The 18,603-nt window shown below is 44.7% G+C and overlaps 1 protein-coding gene across 2 annotated transcripts in view; it reads right to left on the reverse strand.

The window, feature by feature from the left end:
- Nucleotides 1-7,873: 7,873 nt before the first annotated feature.
- The window catches only part of PDYN (prodynorphin), a 28,602-nt gene continuing 17,872 nt past the window's right edge, over nucleotides 7,874-18,603 (reverse strand). For both annotated transcript variants that reach the window (XM_083146669.1, XM_083146668.1), the window contains exons 2-3: nucleotides 16,274-16,422; nucleotides 7,874-9,986 (exon numbers count right to left, since the gene is read on the reverse strand). In XM_083146669.1, the coding sequence (XP_083002795.1) occupies nucleotides 9,279-9,986; nucleotides 16,274-16,402 (837 nt within the window). In that variant the 5' untranslated portion in view covers nucleotides 16,403-16,422 and the 3' untranslated portion in view covers nucleotides 7,874-9,278. The remainder of the gene's footprint in view (nucleotides 9,987-16,273; nucleotides 16,423-18,603) is intronic.

Consider the following 18,603-nt stretch of genomic DNA (forward strand, 5'->3'; position numbering starts at 1 on the left):
GAGACGCTGATGACGCTGAAGACAGAACCATAAGTGCCCCAACATGGTTCTTCTCCATGGCAATGGGACTTCTTCTTCTGCCATCAAAATACTTTTTTTCATCTTCCGCCATTACCAATATTATTTTCAATTACCCCTAACTGGTCTTCAGAGTACCCCCAGGGGTACTAGTACCCCAGGTTGGGAACCACTGTTCTAAAACAAGGACCATTCAACCATCTGGATTCAGCTCGATTAAGTTTGACGGCCTGGCTGTTGAAACCGCCATTTTGAGGAATATAGGATTCTCAGAGGCGGTGGTTAACACAATGATTAAAGCCAGAGAGTCAGTGTCTTCTGTAAATTATTATAGGGTCTGCAAGACCTATATTCGATGGTGTGAAAGACAGAAGTCACACACATCGCGAGTTAAAATGGCTAAATTGTTGGAGTTTTTACAGGATGGCCTTTCCTCTGGGTTTAGCCTTCAGTCACTCAAAGTACATATCTCGGCCTTGTCAATTTCTTTCCGAAGAAGGATTGCATTAATACCGGAAGTACAGACCTTCCTGCCTGGGGTTTCTCGATTGAAACCTCCCTACAAGCAACCAGTAGCGCCATGGGAATTATCTCTGGTTCTGGAGTACCTTCAAAAGGCGCCTTTTGAGCCGTTAAGGTCGGCTGACCTTAAATTCCTTACAGGGAAACTGGTATTTTTGTTGGCGGTGGCGTCAGCAAAAAGAGTATCGGAGTTGGGAGCTTTGTCCTGCAAATCTCCCTCCCTTATATGTCATGATGATAGGGCTGTCTTTCGGACAGTACCCAAATTTTTTTTACCAAAAGTAGTCTCTACTTTTCATCTAAATCAGGAGATAGTTCTGCCTGTGTTTCAACCCCAGAGGGTTCAAGGAAAAGGGGCAAATTGAGGAATTTGGATGTTGTGCGCGCCTTGCGCATTTATGTGGACAGAGGAAAGAGTGTCAGGAAGACTGATACTTTGCTAGTTTTGTATGATGTACAAAATAATGGTTGGCCTGCTTCTAAGCAGACCGTTGCTAGGTGGTTGCGCTCTGTTATAGCGTTTGCATATACTAAAGTTGGTAGGCCTGGGCCAGCCAGGATTAATGCGCATACCACCAGATCAGTCGCCACCTCTTGGGCGGTTCGACATGGGGCAACAGCTGAGCAGGTTTGCAGGGCTGCCACTTGGTCATCTGTTCATACTTTTGCAAAATTCGATAGGTTCCATGAGTTTGTGTCGGTGGACGCATCATTCGGGCAAGCAGTGTTGAGAACTGCAGACCTGAGCGTACCCACCCAAAAGGACCGGCTCTGGAACGTCCCAATGTGAAGCTGTGTCACCAGGACCATTGAAAGAGAAAAAGGGATTTTTGTAAGAACTTACCGTTCGAATCCCTTTCTCTGATATGGTCCTGGTGACACAGCGATCCCTCCCTTACGCTCAGTAAGTATGCCAGTGTTCATGATGTTTCATGTTATAATTGGTTGAAAAGTTAAATTTAAAATTGTGCATATAATATGTGCAGGCGTTGTACTGAGTTAATGTATTCCAGTGGCTTTGAAAGATTGAACTGAGGAGTCTGGGATGCAGTAGGGGAGGAGCCTACCCTCCAAAAGCTTTAGGATAGGTGCCTGGCTCCTGCGGTCCCTCCTACATCCCAATGTGAAGCTGTGTCACCAGGACCATATCAGAGAAAGGGATTCGAACGGTAAGTTCTTACAAAAATCCCTTTTTTGGAAGTATTAAGTTTGAGGTGGCAAGAAGACATCCAAGATGAGATGGCAGAGAGGCATTCAGAGACACGGGCCAAAACCACTGGTGACAACTCTGGGGTTGATAGATAGATTTGAGTGTCATCTACATACAAGTAATACTGGAATCCAAAAGAGCTGATTAGTTTGCCAAGAGATGACTTTTCCTACTTAACAATATTATTGAAATGCAAGTGTATAGAGGTAAAAATGGGTAGACAGTGGGATACACATACCTCCCAACATGACCCATTCCAGGAGGGACACAACGCTCTGTTTCTGTACTTTCCTCTTAATTAATGATTGCCATCACCTGTTTTAAACAGGTTAATGGTTAAGAAAGGTGTTTTCCACACAGGGGATGGCAATCATACATTAAGTGGGAAGTCCAGGAACAGAGCATTTTGTCCCTCCGGGAGAGGGTCATGTTGGGAGGTATGTGAAAGGTGCAGATCAGAGGTGAACTGTTTACGTATGCAATGCTGAGCCAGGGCACATTATGTTTGTGGCAATGATATTCACTTGTTATGAAAGGATACATTTGGATGACAGTCGGTTAGCATACTGACACCGGCATCCCGAAGGAAGGAAAGACAGGGGTCAGGTAAATATACTTCATCTCCCCCCATCCCCCCAACTCTACACCCTCCCCATCACAGCCAAACACTAATCTCCCTCTCCCACAGCCTAACCCTAAGCCCCCCTTCTAAGTGCCTTAAACAAACCCACTCCCCCTCTCCACAGCCTAACCCTTACCTTCCCCAAAGCCTAACCCTTAAAAAGTGATAAAATGGATGATAAACCACCAACCAATAAGCTCCTGCCTGTTATTTTCCAAACACAGTCTGTGACATGCCAGGAAGGAGCTGATTGGCTGGCTGGTTATCACGCTCCATTTTATCACTTTTCAAGCTTAGTGCATCTGGCCCCATGTCCCCCCACTATTCCTGAACCCAAGCAAAAGGCTGATGCTTGAATTAAAACTTTGGTGACAGTGCTCACCCAGGAACTAGAATTGGTGATTGGGGCTTGGTCTGCAAAATAGTGGGCAATGAGTATTGTCCAGAAAGAAGATAGTATCTATTGTAGATGTTACAGATGGAGCGCCTCTGCGCCAGCTCAGGGAATCTAGTGAGCTCCATCTGACAGGGACACACAAGCGTCTCACACGCTCACGCGTCCCCATCACACGGTGGCAGGGAGCGGATTCCCTGCCCATCTCTGTTTCGGGGAGACGGGCAGGGTTAGAGGAGGGTGCAGGCAGCTATGGGGAAGCAGCGGGGAGGCAGCGGAGAGCTCTGTCAGAATGGGGCATGCGAATGGTTGCTGGTGAACGGCGGCAGATGGTGATTCTATTGCCAGGAGCAACTCTAATGAGAGCTGCTACATCTGTACATATCTGGGGAAAATGACCTCCCCTGCTGAGTTGCCCTGTCAACCAAGAAAGTCACTTGTCGGCCATTGCTGTTCTCATACCGCTGTTAGTAATCAGCTATTAAAGACACATTCTACACAATTTCTGTCTTCTGTCATTCTTTGATGCTTCCAGTGTGATCTATGGCACTCATGGCTAAAGGTCTCCACCAGATTGAGGTCTGAGAGTGTTATGTGTACCATTACAGGGGGCTGGTGGAAAAATCTAAAGGCCCCCATACATTAGTCCGACTTGTCCTAGGGACAAGTTGGACCTGATTTCCCCTGCAGCTCCCCGGGAGGGGGACACATGATTAGGCACTTGATGTGCCAAGTTTTGCATATGATAAATCACATGGAATTATCATATGCAGTCCCTGTGCAGCTGCAGGAAGGAGCCGTCCCGTCAGCGGACGGGGGATGGCGGCTAATAGACAGCCAGGCAGAGGGAGCAGGGGGAGGCTGCGTAGGGAGCTGGGCAGGCGAGGAAGCTGTTGCGGTGCCAGCGGGAGCATGGTGCAGGGCAGTAGAAGACGCTGGCTGCCGGGCAGCGGCAGGAGGAGCAGAGAACTTGAAAAAAAAAAAACACCACCTCCCTCTCACACACATAACCATAGCCCTGCTCCACCAACCTCCCTCTCACACACATATATATATATATAACCTAGCCCTGCCCAGTGGCGTAACAATAGCCCTGCAGTAGCGGGGAGGCGATGTGTAAGTGCTTGCGCCGGGGGTCTGCGGGGCTATTGTAATGCCGCCGCCGTGTCTGTGGTGCTGCGGCCGGGACCCTCAGATTTAATTGTCTGCGCTGCGGTCCCCGCTCCCCTCCTGTGTTCTGCTGCTATGAAAACGGACCATCATAAAATGTCCGCCCCCATACAGCAGACAGTTCTCTGAAACTGTCGGCTGTATGGGGTTGAACATTTTGTGATAGTCCGTTTTCATAGCAGCATAGCAGGAGAACCCAGGAGGGAGCCGGGACCGCAGCACAGACATGTAAATCTGCAGGATGTGGAGGGAATGCGTTTGCAGCTGCGGGAGTAAGAACCGCGCATCGCTGCTCTCACCTGCTGCCGCCTTCAGCCTCCAGGGTAGTAGGGGTAGGTGACTTGCTGCTGCCGGCAGCGAGAGGGTCAGAGACGGGAGCTCATGAAAGTTGTCCTGTGATTCGCTGCCCGGGACTTCCTCCACTATACCGTTCCCCGCAGTGGCGTAACTATCATATCTGCGCCCCCCAGGGGGAGGGGGATTGTTAACTTTACTGGGGGGGCGCAGATATGATAGTTACGCCACTGGGCCTGCCTCATCCACCTCTCTCTCACACACATATACCCAGCCCTGCCCCACCCACCTCCCTCACACACACACACATATATACCCCAGCCCTGCCCCATCCACCTTCCTCTCGCACACATATACCCCATCCCTGACTAGCACTAGACTATGTTGTGTGGCTTTTATTCCACATTTTTAAAAAATTAGATGTCATGTAGGTAACTTCTCCTGATCATTGGATACATTATTAGCGATTTGTGCTTATAATGTAACAGCATAGATGCAGGCAAGCTAAGGTACAGTATGGAACAGTTACACACAGAAGCTTGTCTGCATTTCCAATCCAACAAAAGATGTTTTCCACTTGTTTCCTGGGAAACAGAGAACAAATAATCAATCTCAAGTAATGAATTTATATATGTCTAACCTTGTTAATGAATGGGGAGAATGTAACTTGGGGGAGAATAAAAAATACTGAATACTCAGTGATGTAGGGGGAGATGGCATGTATTTATATAGTCTGTTCAGCAGCTCTTCTCAACTCAGCACATGCTGCTGTGTGCTGGGCTGCAGTGTCACCAGGGAGGTGCTTAAAGTACAATTTTGTTTTCTATTTTATTTTAAGGGTGCATGGCCATGCCTCCAATAATTAGGCCATACCCCCTGAAAAGTACCTGGGCCTGACCAGGCTCTCTACTGCCCTGTGGCAACACCTCTGTGATTAGGCAATGACCCCCCTCTACCAGTGGCATAACTATACATTTTGCTCCACCCTGCCAAAAAAGTTTCTGCCCCCCCCCCTCATAATGCCCCTTATGCATGACATCACACACCATAATGCCCCTTACACTATACGCTATACACAGTAATGCCACTTACACTATATGCCACACACCACAATGCCACTTACACTGTAATGTCATATGCCCCCCCACAATATACAACACCCCCTTTATATACCCTCCATACACACTGTGTGCACCACCCCCATTATATACCCCACACACAAAGTGTGATACCTCCATAAGTGAGATCCCCATTTCCCTAGTCAGCAGACATATGTGGGGACACTAGGACCGGCGGCTTAAGGCTGCACTGGATGGGTCACATACTGGGACCCCTTCAGAGGTGATATATAGGGAAACCCCTGGCCCATTAGGATCTAGGCTGAGGTGTTGGGTGAGGTTGAGCAGCGCTGAAATGAGACTGTGTGCAGTACAGGGAGTCCTGCTGACAAGGTCCATAGTGTGTGTTGATACAGTGATCCTACTGTACTTGAACTGTCAGCAGCAGGTCTCTGACAGCTGCGGAGGGAAAGAGACTCCTGGCAGCAGCGGTGGTCCCCAGCTGCATTTGCGGAGGCTGATTGTCACTGACGGTGATCTCTGGGAGACGGCAGTTGTGACGGAGACAGAATCTCATCCCTTGGGGGAGTGATCAGGCAGCAGCCTCCATAGAAACAGGTCAGCCCAGGGGTGCGGCTTGGGTGCGGCTGTTATGGTTCACTAGTGCAGCGAGAGTAGAAATAGGCCAAGCCCCCGTGTCAGCCATCCTTTAAGGCGAGTAACGGAGATGAGACCTGCACTTCCTGCAGACCCCACCGGCGCTGGCTCCCCCAAGCCAGCGCGGGGTCTGTGGCAGCATTGTTACACAATTGTCCTCTACATTTTCCTGGGCCTGGCCAAGCTCTCTATGGCCCTGCACATTCCACAAAGGTTCCATTGCATGATTGCACAGACCCTCAGTTATTCTAACCCAAGTTTACACTCAGAATTCCCCAGGTTTTTGTTTTTTTCCTGGTTAAAATCTTCAAATTCCCATTGCCCCCCCCCCCCCCCCCCCCCCTGTCCATGCCTTTGGTTTGTCAGCTTCCCAGTTGCTGTAAAATTAATGGGCATGCCTGGATTTGTAGTCTCTCGTGGGTTTAGGAATGGATTATTCTCACTAGCAGACAGTACCCATATGTTATCGCAGTAAGGGCCTGATTCAGTTAAGCAAAAAAAGCAAGTAATTTTTTTGTTGGAATAAACCATGTTGCTCTGGAAGGGGAGCAAATAAATTTATATTGTTTCTCTGAAGGGTAAATACTGGCTGCTTTTGCATGTAGCCCACAAATGTTAGACACCTTTATTTTTACCCTAGATTTCAGTCTGAACATCCTGTGTGTGCCATTGTCATTGTAATTTGCCCGTGACTGCCTATTTTTTATTGACGCAAGCAATAGCAAGCTTAAGAAAAAAACTATAAAAAAATAAACAAAAAAGGTTTTATCTCTAGGCTCATTTTACCATTACAGGGGTGGCCAATAATGCTGTGCCCAGGGGCGGCCTGACACATCTCCCCATAGTATTTTACATGACATGTTTCAGGAATCGCTGTATAGCAGTTTGGTTAAAGTGGGGATTTGTTTTTGTTTTTTTTAGACAATATAATATATTGTAAACTATGTAAGTAATTGTAAAATAAATCAAAATGTGATCAAATTTTTTCATGTATCTAACTTTTTCACATCTACCTTTTGACCCTCTCAACATTTTGACCCTGTCGACCTTTCTCATGTCATCCTTTCGCATGTAGAATTTTTGGGGCCAAATGTAATAGGGCAAGAGTATCAGAAAGTGAGAGATTTTGAGAGCGCTTTCCCATTTTTTTTTAAAAGTGGCAATCATTTAAACGGCAAAACCAGGTTGATTTTGCCAAAATGGGAAAACTCTCCCAAAATCTCTCACTTTCTGATACTCTCATCCTATTACATTTGGCCCTTGGTTTCTAAATCTTGACTTTCTTTCTAGACACTGTCTATGTAATAATCCACAACCTCTACCACTATGCCATTAAAGATCCCTGCTATATGGTGTGTTTATAATGATGTGTGATATATGGCATATGCATTAGGGTTATGTTAGACCACATCCATCATGTGCTTTTTTTGTCAGACTCTTTATTTATCATTGTAAGCATCACGTACTTGCCTGCCTGACCCTCTCCTTAAGGGAGAACATGCTCTGCTCCTGGACTTCCCTGGTAATGTATGATTGCCATCACCTGTGGTGAAACACCTTTACCTAGCTCTTCACAGGTGCTGGCAATCCTACATTACCAGGGAAGTCCAGGAACAGAGCATTTTCTCCCTCATGGAGAGGGTCAGGTGGGCAAGCATGATGCATCATGATGATCTTGTGTTTCTAAATTGTTTATACCCCCCCCCCTCCTTATTTTTTCTTTTCACCATACTGATATTATGTTTATGCTTCTGTTTATTATTTTTTTTCTATATGCTTGTAATGTTCTCTCTGTTGTCTCATAGCTATTTTTGGCTGCATTTTCAAAGCTTCTAATAAAAATGTACCTGTTGTAAACAGAAACCACAGATCATTATATCACCTTGATCAAGTGCCTGGTAGCCACTGACAATGAATCTGACACAAAATAGGGTTATTAAGAGCATAAATTAATTTATTTCGTCACATATATATAACAACAAGCAGTAGGATTGTGGTGTACAATGTGTATAAGGATTTCTTTGCAGACTGTAGAGATTGCTTGTTTGGTACAAAAACAGTAGTAGTAACAGCATTGATTCAATAACTGTACGAAGGAGAGGGAGAAAGTAAGATGACATCTTGTATTTATATAGCGGTAATATGACAGCAAAAAACAGCTGTACATTTTTATCCATCAGAGAGGAAAGGGGGATATAAATGAAGGGAGAAGGCTAGGTAGATGGGAGATGGTGGAAAGGAGAGCAAATGGGTCGAGCCACCAGGTCTTAAAGGGGAGGTCTATCATAATTTTACCAAACTATTTACTAATCCAGATAGAAACAAACAGTGGTAAAATCACACAATACAAAACCTTTTTTTCTAATCTCCAGGATTGCTACTGTACCTCTGTTATCCCTTGCAGCTGTGCCAATGGCACTATTATTTATTTATTTATTTATTCATTCATCCATTTTCTTTTGTAACAACAGTTTGTGGGGGTGACAAATATATTCCATGTAAATCTCTTTACCCATATTATTATGCCCTGTTATATAGGACAGGAAGGAAAGGAAAACTTATTTTGTGGTACTTTTTTTCCTGAAAATTGTAGGACACTATGGGAATGCTGGGCATTCCCATGGGCACAGCCCCTCGCTGCCGCACCCGCCCGTGCTGCTAGTTGCAAAGGGGAGGGTGCGAATAAGCAATTCGCCATGACCGCTCACACCAAGCGGCTGCACATGCGCATAAATGTGCATGCGCAGAAGCTAAACATCGCTCCGTCGTGCGAATGCGTGCGGGAGTGGTCAAATTAGAATGACCTCCTGAATGGATTGAAGAGGATTGGTGTCCAAAACTTTTTCTTGGAGTGCTCTGTGACAAAAAAATAAAAAATCTTGCCTGGTATGGGTGAATATACCTGTACACCCTCTGGCCTATCACTCATCCTGCATTAGCTCTTTTATTGTGTACCATTTGTGCTGCAAGGTGCTAAGTGCTTTTGTGCACTGTACTAAGATATCTACATACAAGGTTATTGGAAATCCTGCATTTGACTGATATTCCGTAATAAAGTGCGATAGCTAGACTAATACGTCTGTAGATGGTGCTGTGGTTTTTTTGTTTGTTTTTTCTCTTTGTTATGGGGTCTAGCTTCATCACAATCTACAATAGGATAGAGCAACATATTCAGGCTGTGAGATGCAATTTTTCCCATCAATTAAGTTTTTGGTCTATGGGATGGTTGGATCAAAGACTAAACAGAATGAATGAAGAGTAGTGTTTAGGTTTTTGAGTTGCTTCTCATCATTCCACCACCTCCTTGCCACCTTTCGCTGACACTAATGTTTCTTAAAGGTCAGACAACTCGCCGGAAAAGCTACTAGGCTCCTCTTCTGACCTTGCACTGACCTTAAACTGACGCCTGAGGAATCCCCCATATCGTTTCTGATTGTCCCACTTTAGTTTGGGACGGATCCTACGCATAAATCCCCCATAACGTTTTTGAAGATCAGCCACCCCATGCTCTGTCTCCACCCCCTGTTCTGTCTCCATTTCCTCCACCCCCTCTCCTGGTTCCATCTCTCGGCTCAGCACCATCCTCCTATCTAACTCCATTCCCTGTACATTATCCAGACTCCTTTTGGGATATTTGCGCAAGAACCCTCCATAGCGTTTTCTCTCATCTCTTGCATTCCATGCCTTGTCTTGTTCCTCGGACTCATCATTGACTTCAGATTCCTGCTCTGAGTTGGGTATGTCCTGGAGGTCTCTCTCTCCAAACTTCTGTAAGACACCACCATATGTCTTACTGGTTTCTCCCTTGTAGATATTATTCTCACGCTTAGGTGAGTTAAATAAGAATTTATTCTTATCCAATTTTTTAATAAATCCTCCATAACGTTTCATTGGCATATCCAACAGATCTGAGGACATGGGCACTCTTTCCTGATCCCTTTTGGAGAATTCTAAAACTGATCCTAAAGGAGACAGGATCTTCTCACATCGTTCCCATTCTGTCAAAGATGATAATGATCCTTCACACTGCAAAGAGCAAACCTGCACAAATAAATATTGCAGTCAGTGAAAATGTCATCGACACCAATTTATAAACATAATCATCATCTTTTGGACCAAGGAGACCTGAGATGTGCATATGTCAAAGAAAGAGAGCAATGCAAACACTTCTCATGGACAACAATGCCAATTCCAGGTTCAAAAACAGAACAATCTGTCTTGTAAGAATAACCCAGAATCAGTACATAGGCCCTTATTTAGATCTGATCGCAGTACAAATTTGTTCTCAAAATGGGCAAAACCATGTGCACTGCAGTTGGGGCAGATGTAACATGTGCAGAGAGAGTTACATTTGGGTGGGGTGTGTTGAAACTGAAATCTAAATTGCAGTGTAAAAATAATGCAGCCAGTATTAACCAGCACAGAAACAAACTAACTCACCCAAATCTAACTCTATATATATATGTTACATCTGCCACCCAGCACAGAAACAAACTAACTCACCCAAATCTAACTCTCTCTATATATGTTACATCTGCCCCACCTGCAGTGCACATGGTTTTGCCCTTTTTCCGAACAAATCTGTACTGTGATCAGATCTGAATAAGGGCCATACTGTACATTCATCCTTAATTAACTTTAGGCAACACTCTAAAATTTGATTCTAAAAAAAGGAAACAATATAGATTGATACATCTAGTCCATCCCTCGCAGGCAGGGCCGGCTCTACCATTAGGCAGCTTTAGGCCGCTGCCTAGGGCGCCGGGATCAGGGGGGGGGGCCACCAAGTCTGCTTGTGGAACCTCTAAGACTTCACTTCCATACTTTGCTGCCCCCACCTTCTTGTACTCTGTTGTGGGTGGCAAAGGGGGACCTGCAGGGGACATGCCCACCTTCCTGGGGGGCTAGGAGGACCGCCCAATTTTTGGGAGCCTCACCGCCATTCAAGAATGTTAGGAAAGTATGCCTTAAGGGGTTGGAAAGTGGGTATCAGTGGCAGTATGGGGGGGGGGGCAATAGGTTGAACTTTTGCCTAGAGTGTTGAGAAGCCTTGCACTGGCCCTGCTAGCAGGTGATAGCGCATGCATTACTTTCTAGTCAATATATAAGAAACTGCCAATTATTAGCATCCACACTTGACCTTATACAGCAGGTTTTACAGGTAGCCATGCTTTAAACTTCAGTGCTATTTTTTATATGCTCAGGGGCATCTTGTGAACCAAGCTCAGGTTAGTACATGACAGGCAGATGATAAACTTTATGTACCATTATGTTTCTGTAATGTTCAAATTTTATTAGACCTCATTTAGTCTTATGTATTTTTAAAACTATTCATTTTTTTTTTTACCTATACTTCAAACTTTGATTCGTGTGATCTGGTTATGGATAACAATCATTGATTCTATTACCAATGCCTTCCTACTAGATTGGGTATACACCCGAGCATCTCACCGGTTGACCTGGCTACTGATTTAGTAAGCTATACACACATACCAATCAGCCACTTGATATACCGGGTCAAACGTCACAACCGGGCAGGCAGGTGTGATGTCACTGTTGACGGTTTCCATGACTGCAATAATGGGTCAGTAGCGGCACTAACCTAAAATAAAAATGTGGTGCTAAGGTAGTGTTGGGTGTTGTTGCAACAAAAGTTCCAATGAAACATATTTAGGGACATTAAGGACCTTGGAGAGTGATAAAGCACCAAACAATAACTTTCCTACTGTCATTATTAAAACAAAACCTGTTACATGATAGGAACTGATTGGTTGGTACTTTGGACCCATTTAGGTTGGCTCAGTAAGTTGCGAACATGAACAGAAATATGCAAAAATGCATATGCGCAAACCTGACCATCGGGGCAGGGGCCAGATTCGGATCACTGTGATCCAGAATTGGCCCCTTTATTTCTATCCACTTTTTCACTCTTCAAGCCTTAGTACACTTTCCAAGGCTTTAATTATAAAACTATGGTCAGTAATAAATGACAACTTTCCTGTCCATATGTCTGTCAACCTATTCTAGATATTCTTTTAGCTTTCTTCTAGCAAAATTTGAGTTAAGCTGGCCATATATCAGAATAATTCCAGGCCTGAATGCACGATTGTGTACACATTGTGGACCTTATTCTGATTGACTCGCAAGGCTGCGTAATTTGCAGCCTTGCGAGTCCATCAGGCACCGCCCGCCACCCGCAGTGCCTTGTGAGTCCATGCTGGCCAGCCCCCCGCACGCCTGCGAATGGATGATTTACATAATAAAATGATTTCTCCAGCGCTCGCAGTTCAGAGACACCTATATGGTGACTCTAAACTTCGGGCACCCTGTGCGAGGCCAGGGCGGGCAGCTGACAGGCTGACGTCAGCTGCCCACCCCCTGTACCCACGTCACGGGCTCATTACTATGAGAACGCCCAGTGTTCTCATGGGAACGCCCATAAAACGCTGGGCGTTTCCATATGGTAATGGGGCTGCGTGGTGCCCCCCATCATGGGTGTTCGACGTGGGTGCACGCACCCTGCATCCGCACATACGCACATCCGAATCAATTAGGATAAGGTCCTGTGTGCACATCGTGTTGTATTTCGGTATGATGATGATGGTTGTTCTAATGTATGGCCAGCTTTAGAACAACACTAATCAAACTCAAATACCTCACTTAAGTTTTAGAAAATCAAATCTATGAGTTATGTGTACTGCACGTACCATCACTGTGAAACTACACCGACTGCCATATCCCAGGCACATCTGATACCGTTGTCTATAATTTGCTAGAAATGCTGAGGTGCATACGCCTTACATTTACATTACTTACATTAATTCGACATTGGTAGCCAAGTGCATTTTAGCTTGTCTCTGAGGGCCTTATTCTAGTTCACTCTTTCTGACAAAATCCTTCTTAGATGGACAAAACCATGTGCACTGCAGGGGGGCAGATGTAAAATGTGCAGAGAGAATTAGATTTGGATGAGTTATTTTGTTTCTGTGGAGGGTAAATACTGGCTGATTTATTTTTACACTGCAATATAGATCTCACTTTGAAGTAAAACCCCACCCAAATCTAAATATATCTGCACAAGTAACATCTGCCCCACCTGCAGTGCATATGTTTTTTTCCATCTAAGAAGGATTTTGTCAGAAAAAGTGAACTAGAATAAGGCCCTGAGTGCATTTTAAACCTGTTTTAAATACATAACTTGTGTTCAACGCTGCTTAGGAAACATAGCTAAATTACCTATGCATTCAGCCAGGGCCGGCGCAACCACTAGGCAGCCTTAGGCATTTGCCTAGGGTGCCGGCCACTGCAGGGTGGCAGTTAGGAGCAGGTCCCCGTGGATGTAGGTGAGCGGCAACTCTACCCCCCCATCTCCCCCCCCCCCGGAGCGACTTGGCGGCCGCCACTGCGATCTGCTCTTGGCGATTCTATCGCCAAACACTGCCCTCGCCAGCCACCATCCTCCAACAGAAGGGGTCGTGCGCGCACGAGCCACTCACGCACCCCGTTCTGTCGGAGCCCTCTGCCTGTCTCACCGCTCCTGCCGCTCTGCCCCCACTCCCTGCCTGTCTCCCTGGAGTGCTGATAGGGACGTGCAAGCAAGTGAGACGATCGCGCATCCCAGTCAGCCAGTCCGCCGTCTGCCAGCCAGCCCGACCACCAGATTTCATGTGCAGGTGCAGGCTGATGGCGGCACCATCTGTAGTGGAAAAAAGTCCTCCGAGGACATGTGGACTGCTTTGCAAAGTGCGTATGAAGATAATGGTCTGATGAGAAGAAAAAGTTTGAGGCGCATGCTATACTGAACAAAGTTGAGTATGTGCAAGGACATGGACGACTAAATCAATACAATTGTATGGATAGCTCAGCAGTTGGTATTTGTGGGAGCACAGCTGGACAAGGAAGAAGCAGTGACTGTGATGCTGCAGAATCTGATGACAGAATTTGACTTCTTAGTAGTTGCCGTAGAGTCAAACGACACCAAGACAACAACTGAAATTGTAAGAGCCAAGCTATTGCAGTTCCAGGAGCGCATTTCTGTCGAGACCATAGCTGAGGGTTCTTCCTTGGTCACAAAGGGCGCAAAACCTAAGAAACACAAGTTCAAGTGGTTTGTATGTCACAAGATAGGACATAAAGGGGGAAATTTACTAAAGGAAATTTGTAAAAAAATAGGTGTATTTGTATCCAGAAATACACTTATTTTTTACATTTACTATCCCGAAAATACGGCAATTCGTAGTCGTATTGATGTGCTGTCAATACAAATACGAATTGCCATATTTTCGGGATAGTAAATGTCAAAAATAAGTGTATTTCTGGATACAAATACACCTATGTTTTACAAATTTCCTTTAGTAAATTTCCCCCAAAGCTTCAGATTGCAAGAAAAAAAATACCAGTGGTGCGCAGAAGCGCTAAGACGAGTCAGCACTGAACGTAGCAGACAACTACAGGAAGGATTGCTGGTACCTGGACTCGGGAGCCACTAGGCATTTTACCTGTAATCAACATTGGTTCAATTCTTTGACACCGTGTGAACCCTCTACAGTTCGACAGATCAGGAACAAGGTCCTTACTGCATTACAAGCTGGGTCAATCACAGTACGTCTAAGAATTGGAGGACAAACAGTTGTTACAGACATCCAAGATGTGTTGTTCGTGCCAAATTTGGAAAGTAATCTCATCGTCATCAGCGTATTTGAGAAAAAGGGTTACAAAGTCCAATTTGAAAAGGGCAGGTGTATGGTGCATTACAAAAGAGGGAGTGTAATTACTTCAGCAACCCGATGCAACCAACTGTATATCCTGGACACAAAGGAATGTTCAGCAATAACAGCCTCTGATGAAGACAAATCAATTGAGCTGTGGGACAAACTCTTAGGTCATCTGGAATATGACAACGTCCAAAAACTGATGGATGGAATGGTAACAGGAATCACGGTGTGCAACACTGAAAGACCTGTGTCCGAGAGCTGCATAAAAGGGAAGCAAACTCACAACCCATTTACCAAGTCAGTCAGTAGAGCAGACAGACCGCTAGCTCTAGTGCACACCGACGTGTGGTCCGATGGAAGTGGAATCGATCAGTGGCGACAGATACTTTATTGATGGTGCCACAAGAATGACACATGTGTACGTCAGTAAAGAAAAAAGTTAATTAGTCAGCAAAATTGTGGCATACAAAACCTTAATGGAGGCTCAAACTCTAAAGTTAAAGATCCTGACAATGGTGGAGAGTATGACAACATTATATTAGTAACCCTTCACTGACTGTCAACTCTGTGCTCATTACTACAATAAACCACAACTCCGGCGCTCACCTGCTCCGGTCGCTCCACGAGGGGGTGCCCGGCAATGCGTTCAACAGGAGGGGGCAGGTGTGATTAACTCCATGGGGGGTGATGCCGCAGTGGCGGCCGCAGTGCATGGACTTTTCGATACAGAGGGCAACATCTATAAACTCACCATCGGCAATCTTTATGGCCCACACTTTAACAACTTATTTAAAACCTTAACCTAACTTAACACTAAAAATAACGAGACAGACACAAGTTCTGGCGTTTCAAAATATGATGTCAAATTTATTAATTGACAGCTATAACTTGACTATAAAGGGTGGCGGCCCTAAAGAACGGTCATAGAAAAAGATCACAACACACCATATATACATCATTGGTGTCCAACTCTCCCCTCGCGACCTACCCGTGCGGATGGTGCAGACCATCCCCTGTCCAAGGGTCATGGGCTAGCAACATATCGATGTCGGGAGAGCGCACCCCACTAGCTTCATACAATTTTCATTTAAACAAGGACCGTTCTTTACCGTTGCCAAGAAAATAGAAAAATAGGGAGGGAGGGTGGGCAAATTCAGACCAGAGAGGATGATCACCTGACTTCCTGACTATTTCTTGCTCAAGGAACTCCTCCCCTGCTCCCTAATTGGCTATCACTGATCTTGTCATCACACCCTAGCAACTCACTACCTAGAGTGCAGGCAGCTCAGACTCCTTCGGTGGTTTATGTCACCTCTTGCTTAATCAGCCCTCGGTTTTCTTACAGGGACTGACCTGTGGGCCACATCCAATTTGGCAATTTATAGCATATATTATAACAGGTATAATAATAGCACAACATTTTGAAACAAAACCGAAAAGAAATTGTCCCTCAGTTTTATCCATATTGTACACGGTACCAGCTGCATGGCAATATTAATGCCATATGTGTATACAAAAAAAGGAAATTAAACCAATTCTCTCCAAGTTCCTATACATTTGACATTGGGCTGCAAGACATTTCCACACGCAGCTCCCTACTCATAGGAAACCTACCAGAGGATTGAAAGGAGTGTTGGCGAGTCGGATCTGCAGCGCACAGGAGAAGCACCAGGATACGCAGTCTGCACAGGAGGCTCGTGGAGCAGAGAGACTCAGCAGCATGATCAGAACCAGCAAACCCATTGTGTCAAAACAAAGATGTTCTGTAGTCAGACAAGAAAATAAATACATTATTTATTGATTATAGGTCTTGTTCCTAAAAACAGTGTTAACAACAGCAAATTTATATAACCCCTAACCTTTGAACATTGCCTACATTATCCTCCTTTCTAAAACTTTTTTTTTTTAGAATTCTTTATTTTCAAAAGTTTTCACAATAATTTTTTTTCCATCAGTCAATAACCGAAATGGCATAACACAAATAGTCTAGGAAAACACATTAGAAATATAACATTTCCACAAAGCATAAAGATGACATCCCTTACATATCTTGTGTAGACATAATCGTAAGGACGACATCATCTACATCCTCCTAACATAAAAATATAATAACAGTTATACATTTAAACAAAAAGATGATAAAGTACAGGACAGCAAGTAAGACAAAGAAGACAGAAGGGAGGGGGGTATGGTCATAGAGAGGTGTTCCAGACATCTCTCTAGTCTTCAGATAGGTCAAGACGTTGTATAGCAGGACAAATGGCCAAATCTCGTCAAAGACTGCTCCAACATTACCCTTGTTTTACTGGGTACTTTCTAAAACTTTTACTGGGTCATAGAGCTAGAATTGCATTGGCTCACCAAGGTATTTAAAAAACAAAATAGCAAAATAGTATGTACAGCTCCACCTGTGTGGCGCACAAGCTGCACATGGGATTGTCAGTGGCTGCACAAGAAACATACCTCCCCCCAGCATTCCTGCATCATCAGACTCACTACAACTGCTGACATTAAATGATTGCTGTTTGGGGTTAGCAGAAGGTGGCAACGACAGCCGTTTCCCAAAACTGAGGTGTTGTTAGGGGAACCAGGATCTCCAATAGAAGGATCTCTTGGGTATTCAGCCAGCCAATGGTGTGAAAAATGCACTAATGTTGGGTCCTATGATGCTGCACTGGATCACAAATGCATGCAGGAGGCATTTACTTATAACAGATGCCTCATGCGGCATTACCATATCTGTGCCAAATATTTCCAGGAAGCCGGAGCAATGCACCCTCCAACCACATCTGCTCCTGATTGCGGTTGAGAAAAAAGTGATCAGTAAAGTTGCATTAGTATAAAAGTGTAAATGTTGAATGAGCTGGGTAGAGGTATATCATATTTCCCCAGCTAAGTGCAGAGAATCAGTAAAGGTAGTACTCTATGCTGTATGTAAATAAAATGCGTTTAAAATATATGATAAGCTTATAGTAATCCTTAGTAGGGCAGGCCATTCACCACAGATGGAGTGTCCCATTTTTATTAACACACCGTACAATAATTGGTCATTAGGTCAACATGGGAAAAGGTAGACATGGGTCTAGGCCGAAAGGTCATTAGTTCGACAGGTCATTAGTTTGACAATGTCTAGGTCGACAGTCAAAAGGTCAACATTGGGTTTTTCACTGTTTTTTTACCTGGATGTCAACACAGTTACATGGACATGGACACAGTTTAAAGTGCACGGCATCCCCTTGCATCGCTCGCAATGTGTCGGGCACACTATTTTATTCTCCCGCCATGCCCTACTGGATGGTAGGGCATGAAATACCGCCTGTCGGCACATGTCAGCTCAAAAAACAGTGCCCCATGTCGACCTTTTGACTGTCGAACTAATGACCTGTCGAACTAATGACCTGTCGACCTAGAACCATGTAGACCTTTTAACATGTCGACATAGACTCATGTCGACCTTTCTCATGTCGACCAAATGGTATCGACCTAATGACTGTCGACCATTATGCTGTAGACCAAATGACCGCATCCCCAATAATGTGGAACAGTGATACATAATGGAGCTCAGTCTAAACTGTGCGAGTAAAGTGAAAAGTCACACAGAGATCAGTAATCTCTCATGAGAACAACTTGCTAACATTCCTAGAACAATAAGCACAGCATTGACAGAATTGCAGGTTAATAATACAGTATCTGTATATTTTAAGCATTAGAGAGAGTAGTAGTCCTTGATGAATGATGACCTAGTTGTGAGCCCACGTCAGTGGTAGCACTTCATATCAGCACTACACATACTTGAGCTTCTAATAATACCGAGATGATGTTATTACACATCAGCATAATTGTTAGAATTCTACAGGAAACCGAGATACGAGAGCAGGGGGCTAAAATTACCCTGTGGGCATACTTGTAGAGTCCTTATCCCATGCATATCACCTACGTATATC

This window comes from Crinia signifera, chromosome 6 (genome assembly GCF_055691185.1).
Source record: "Crinia signifera chromosome 6, ASM5569118v1, whole genome shotgun sequence".
Lineage (NCBI taxonomy): Eukaryota > Metazoa > Chordata > Amphibia > Anura > Myobatrachidae > Crinia > Crinia signifera.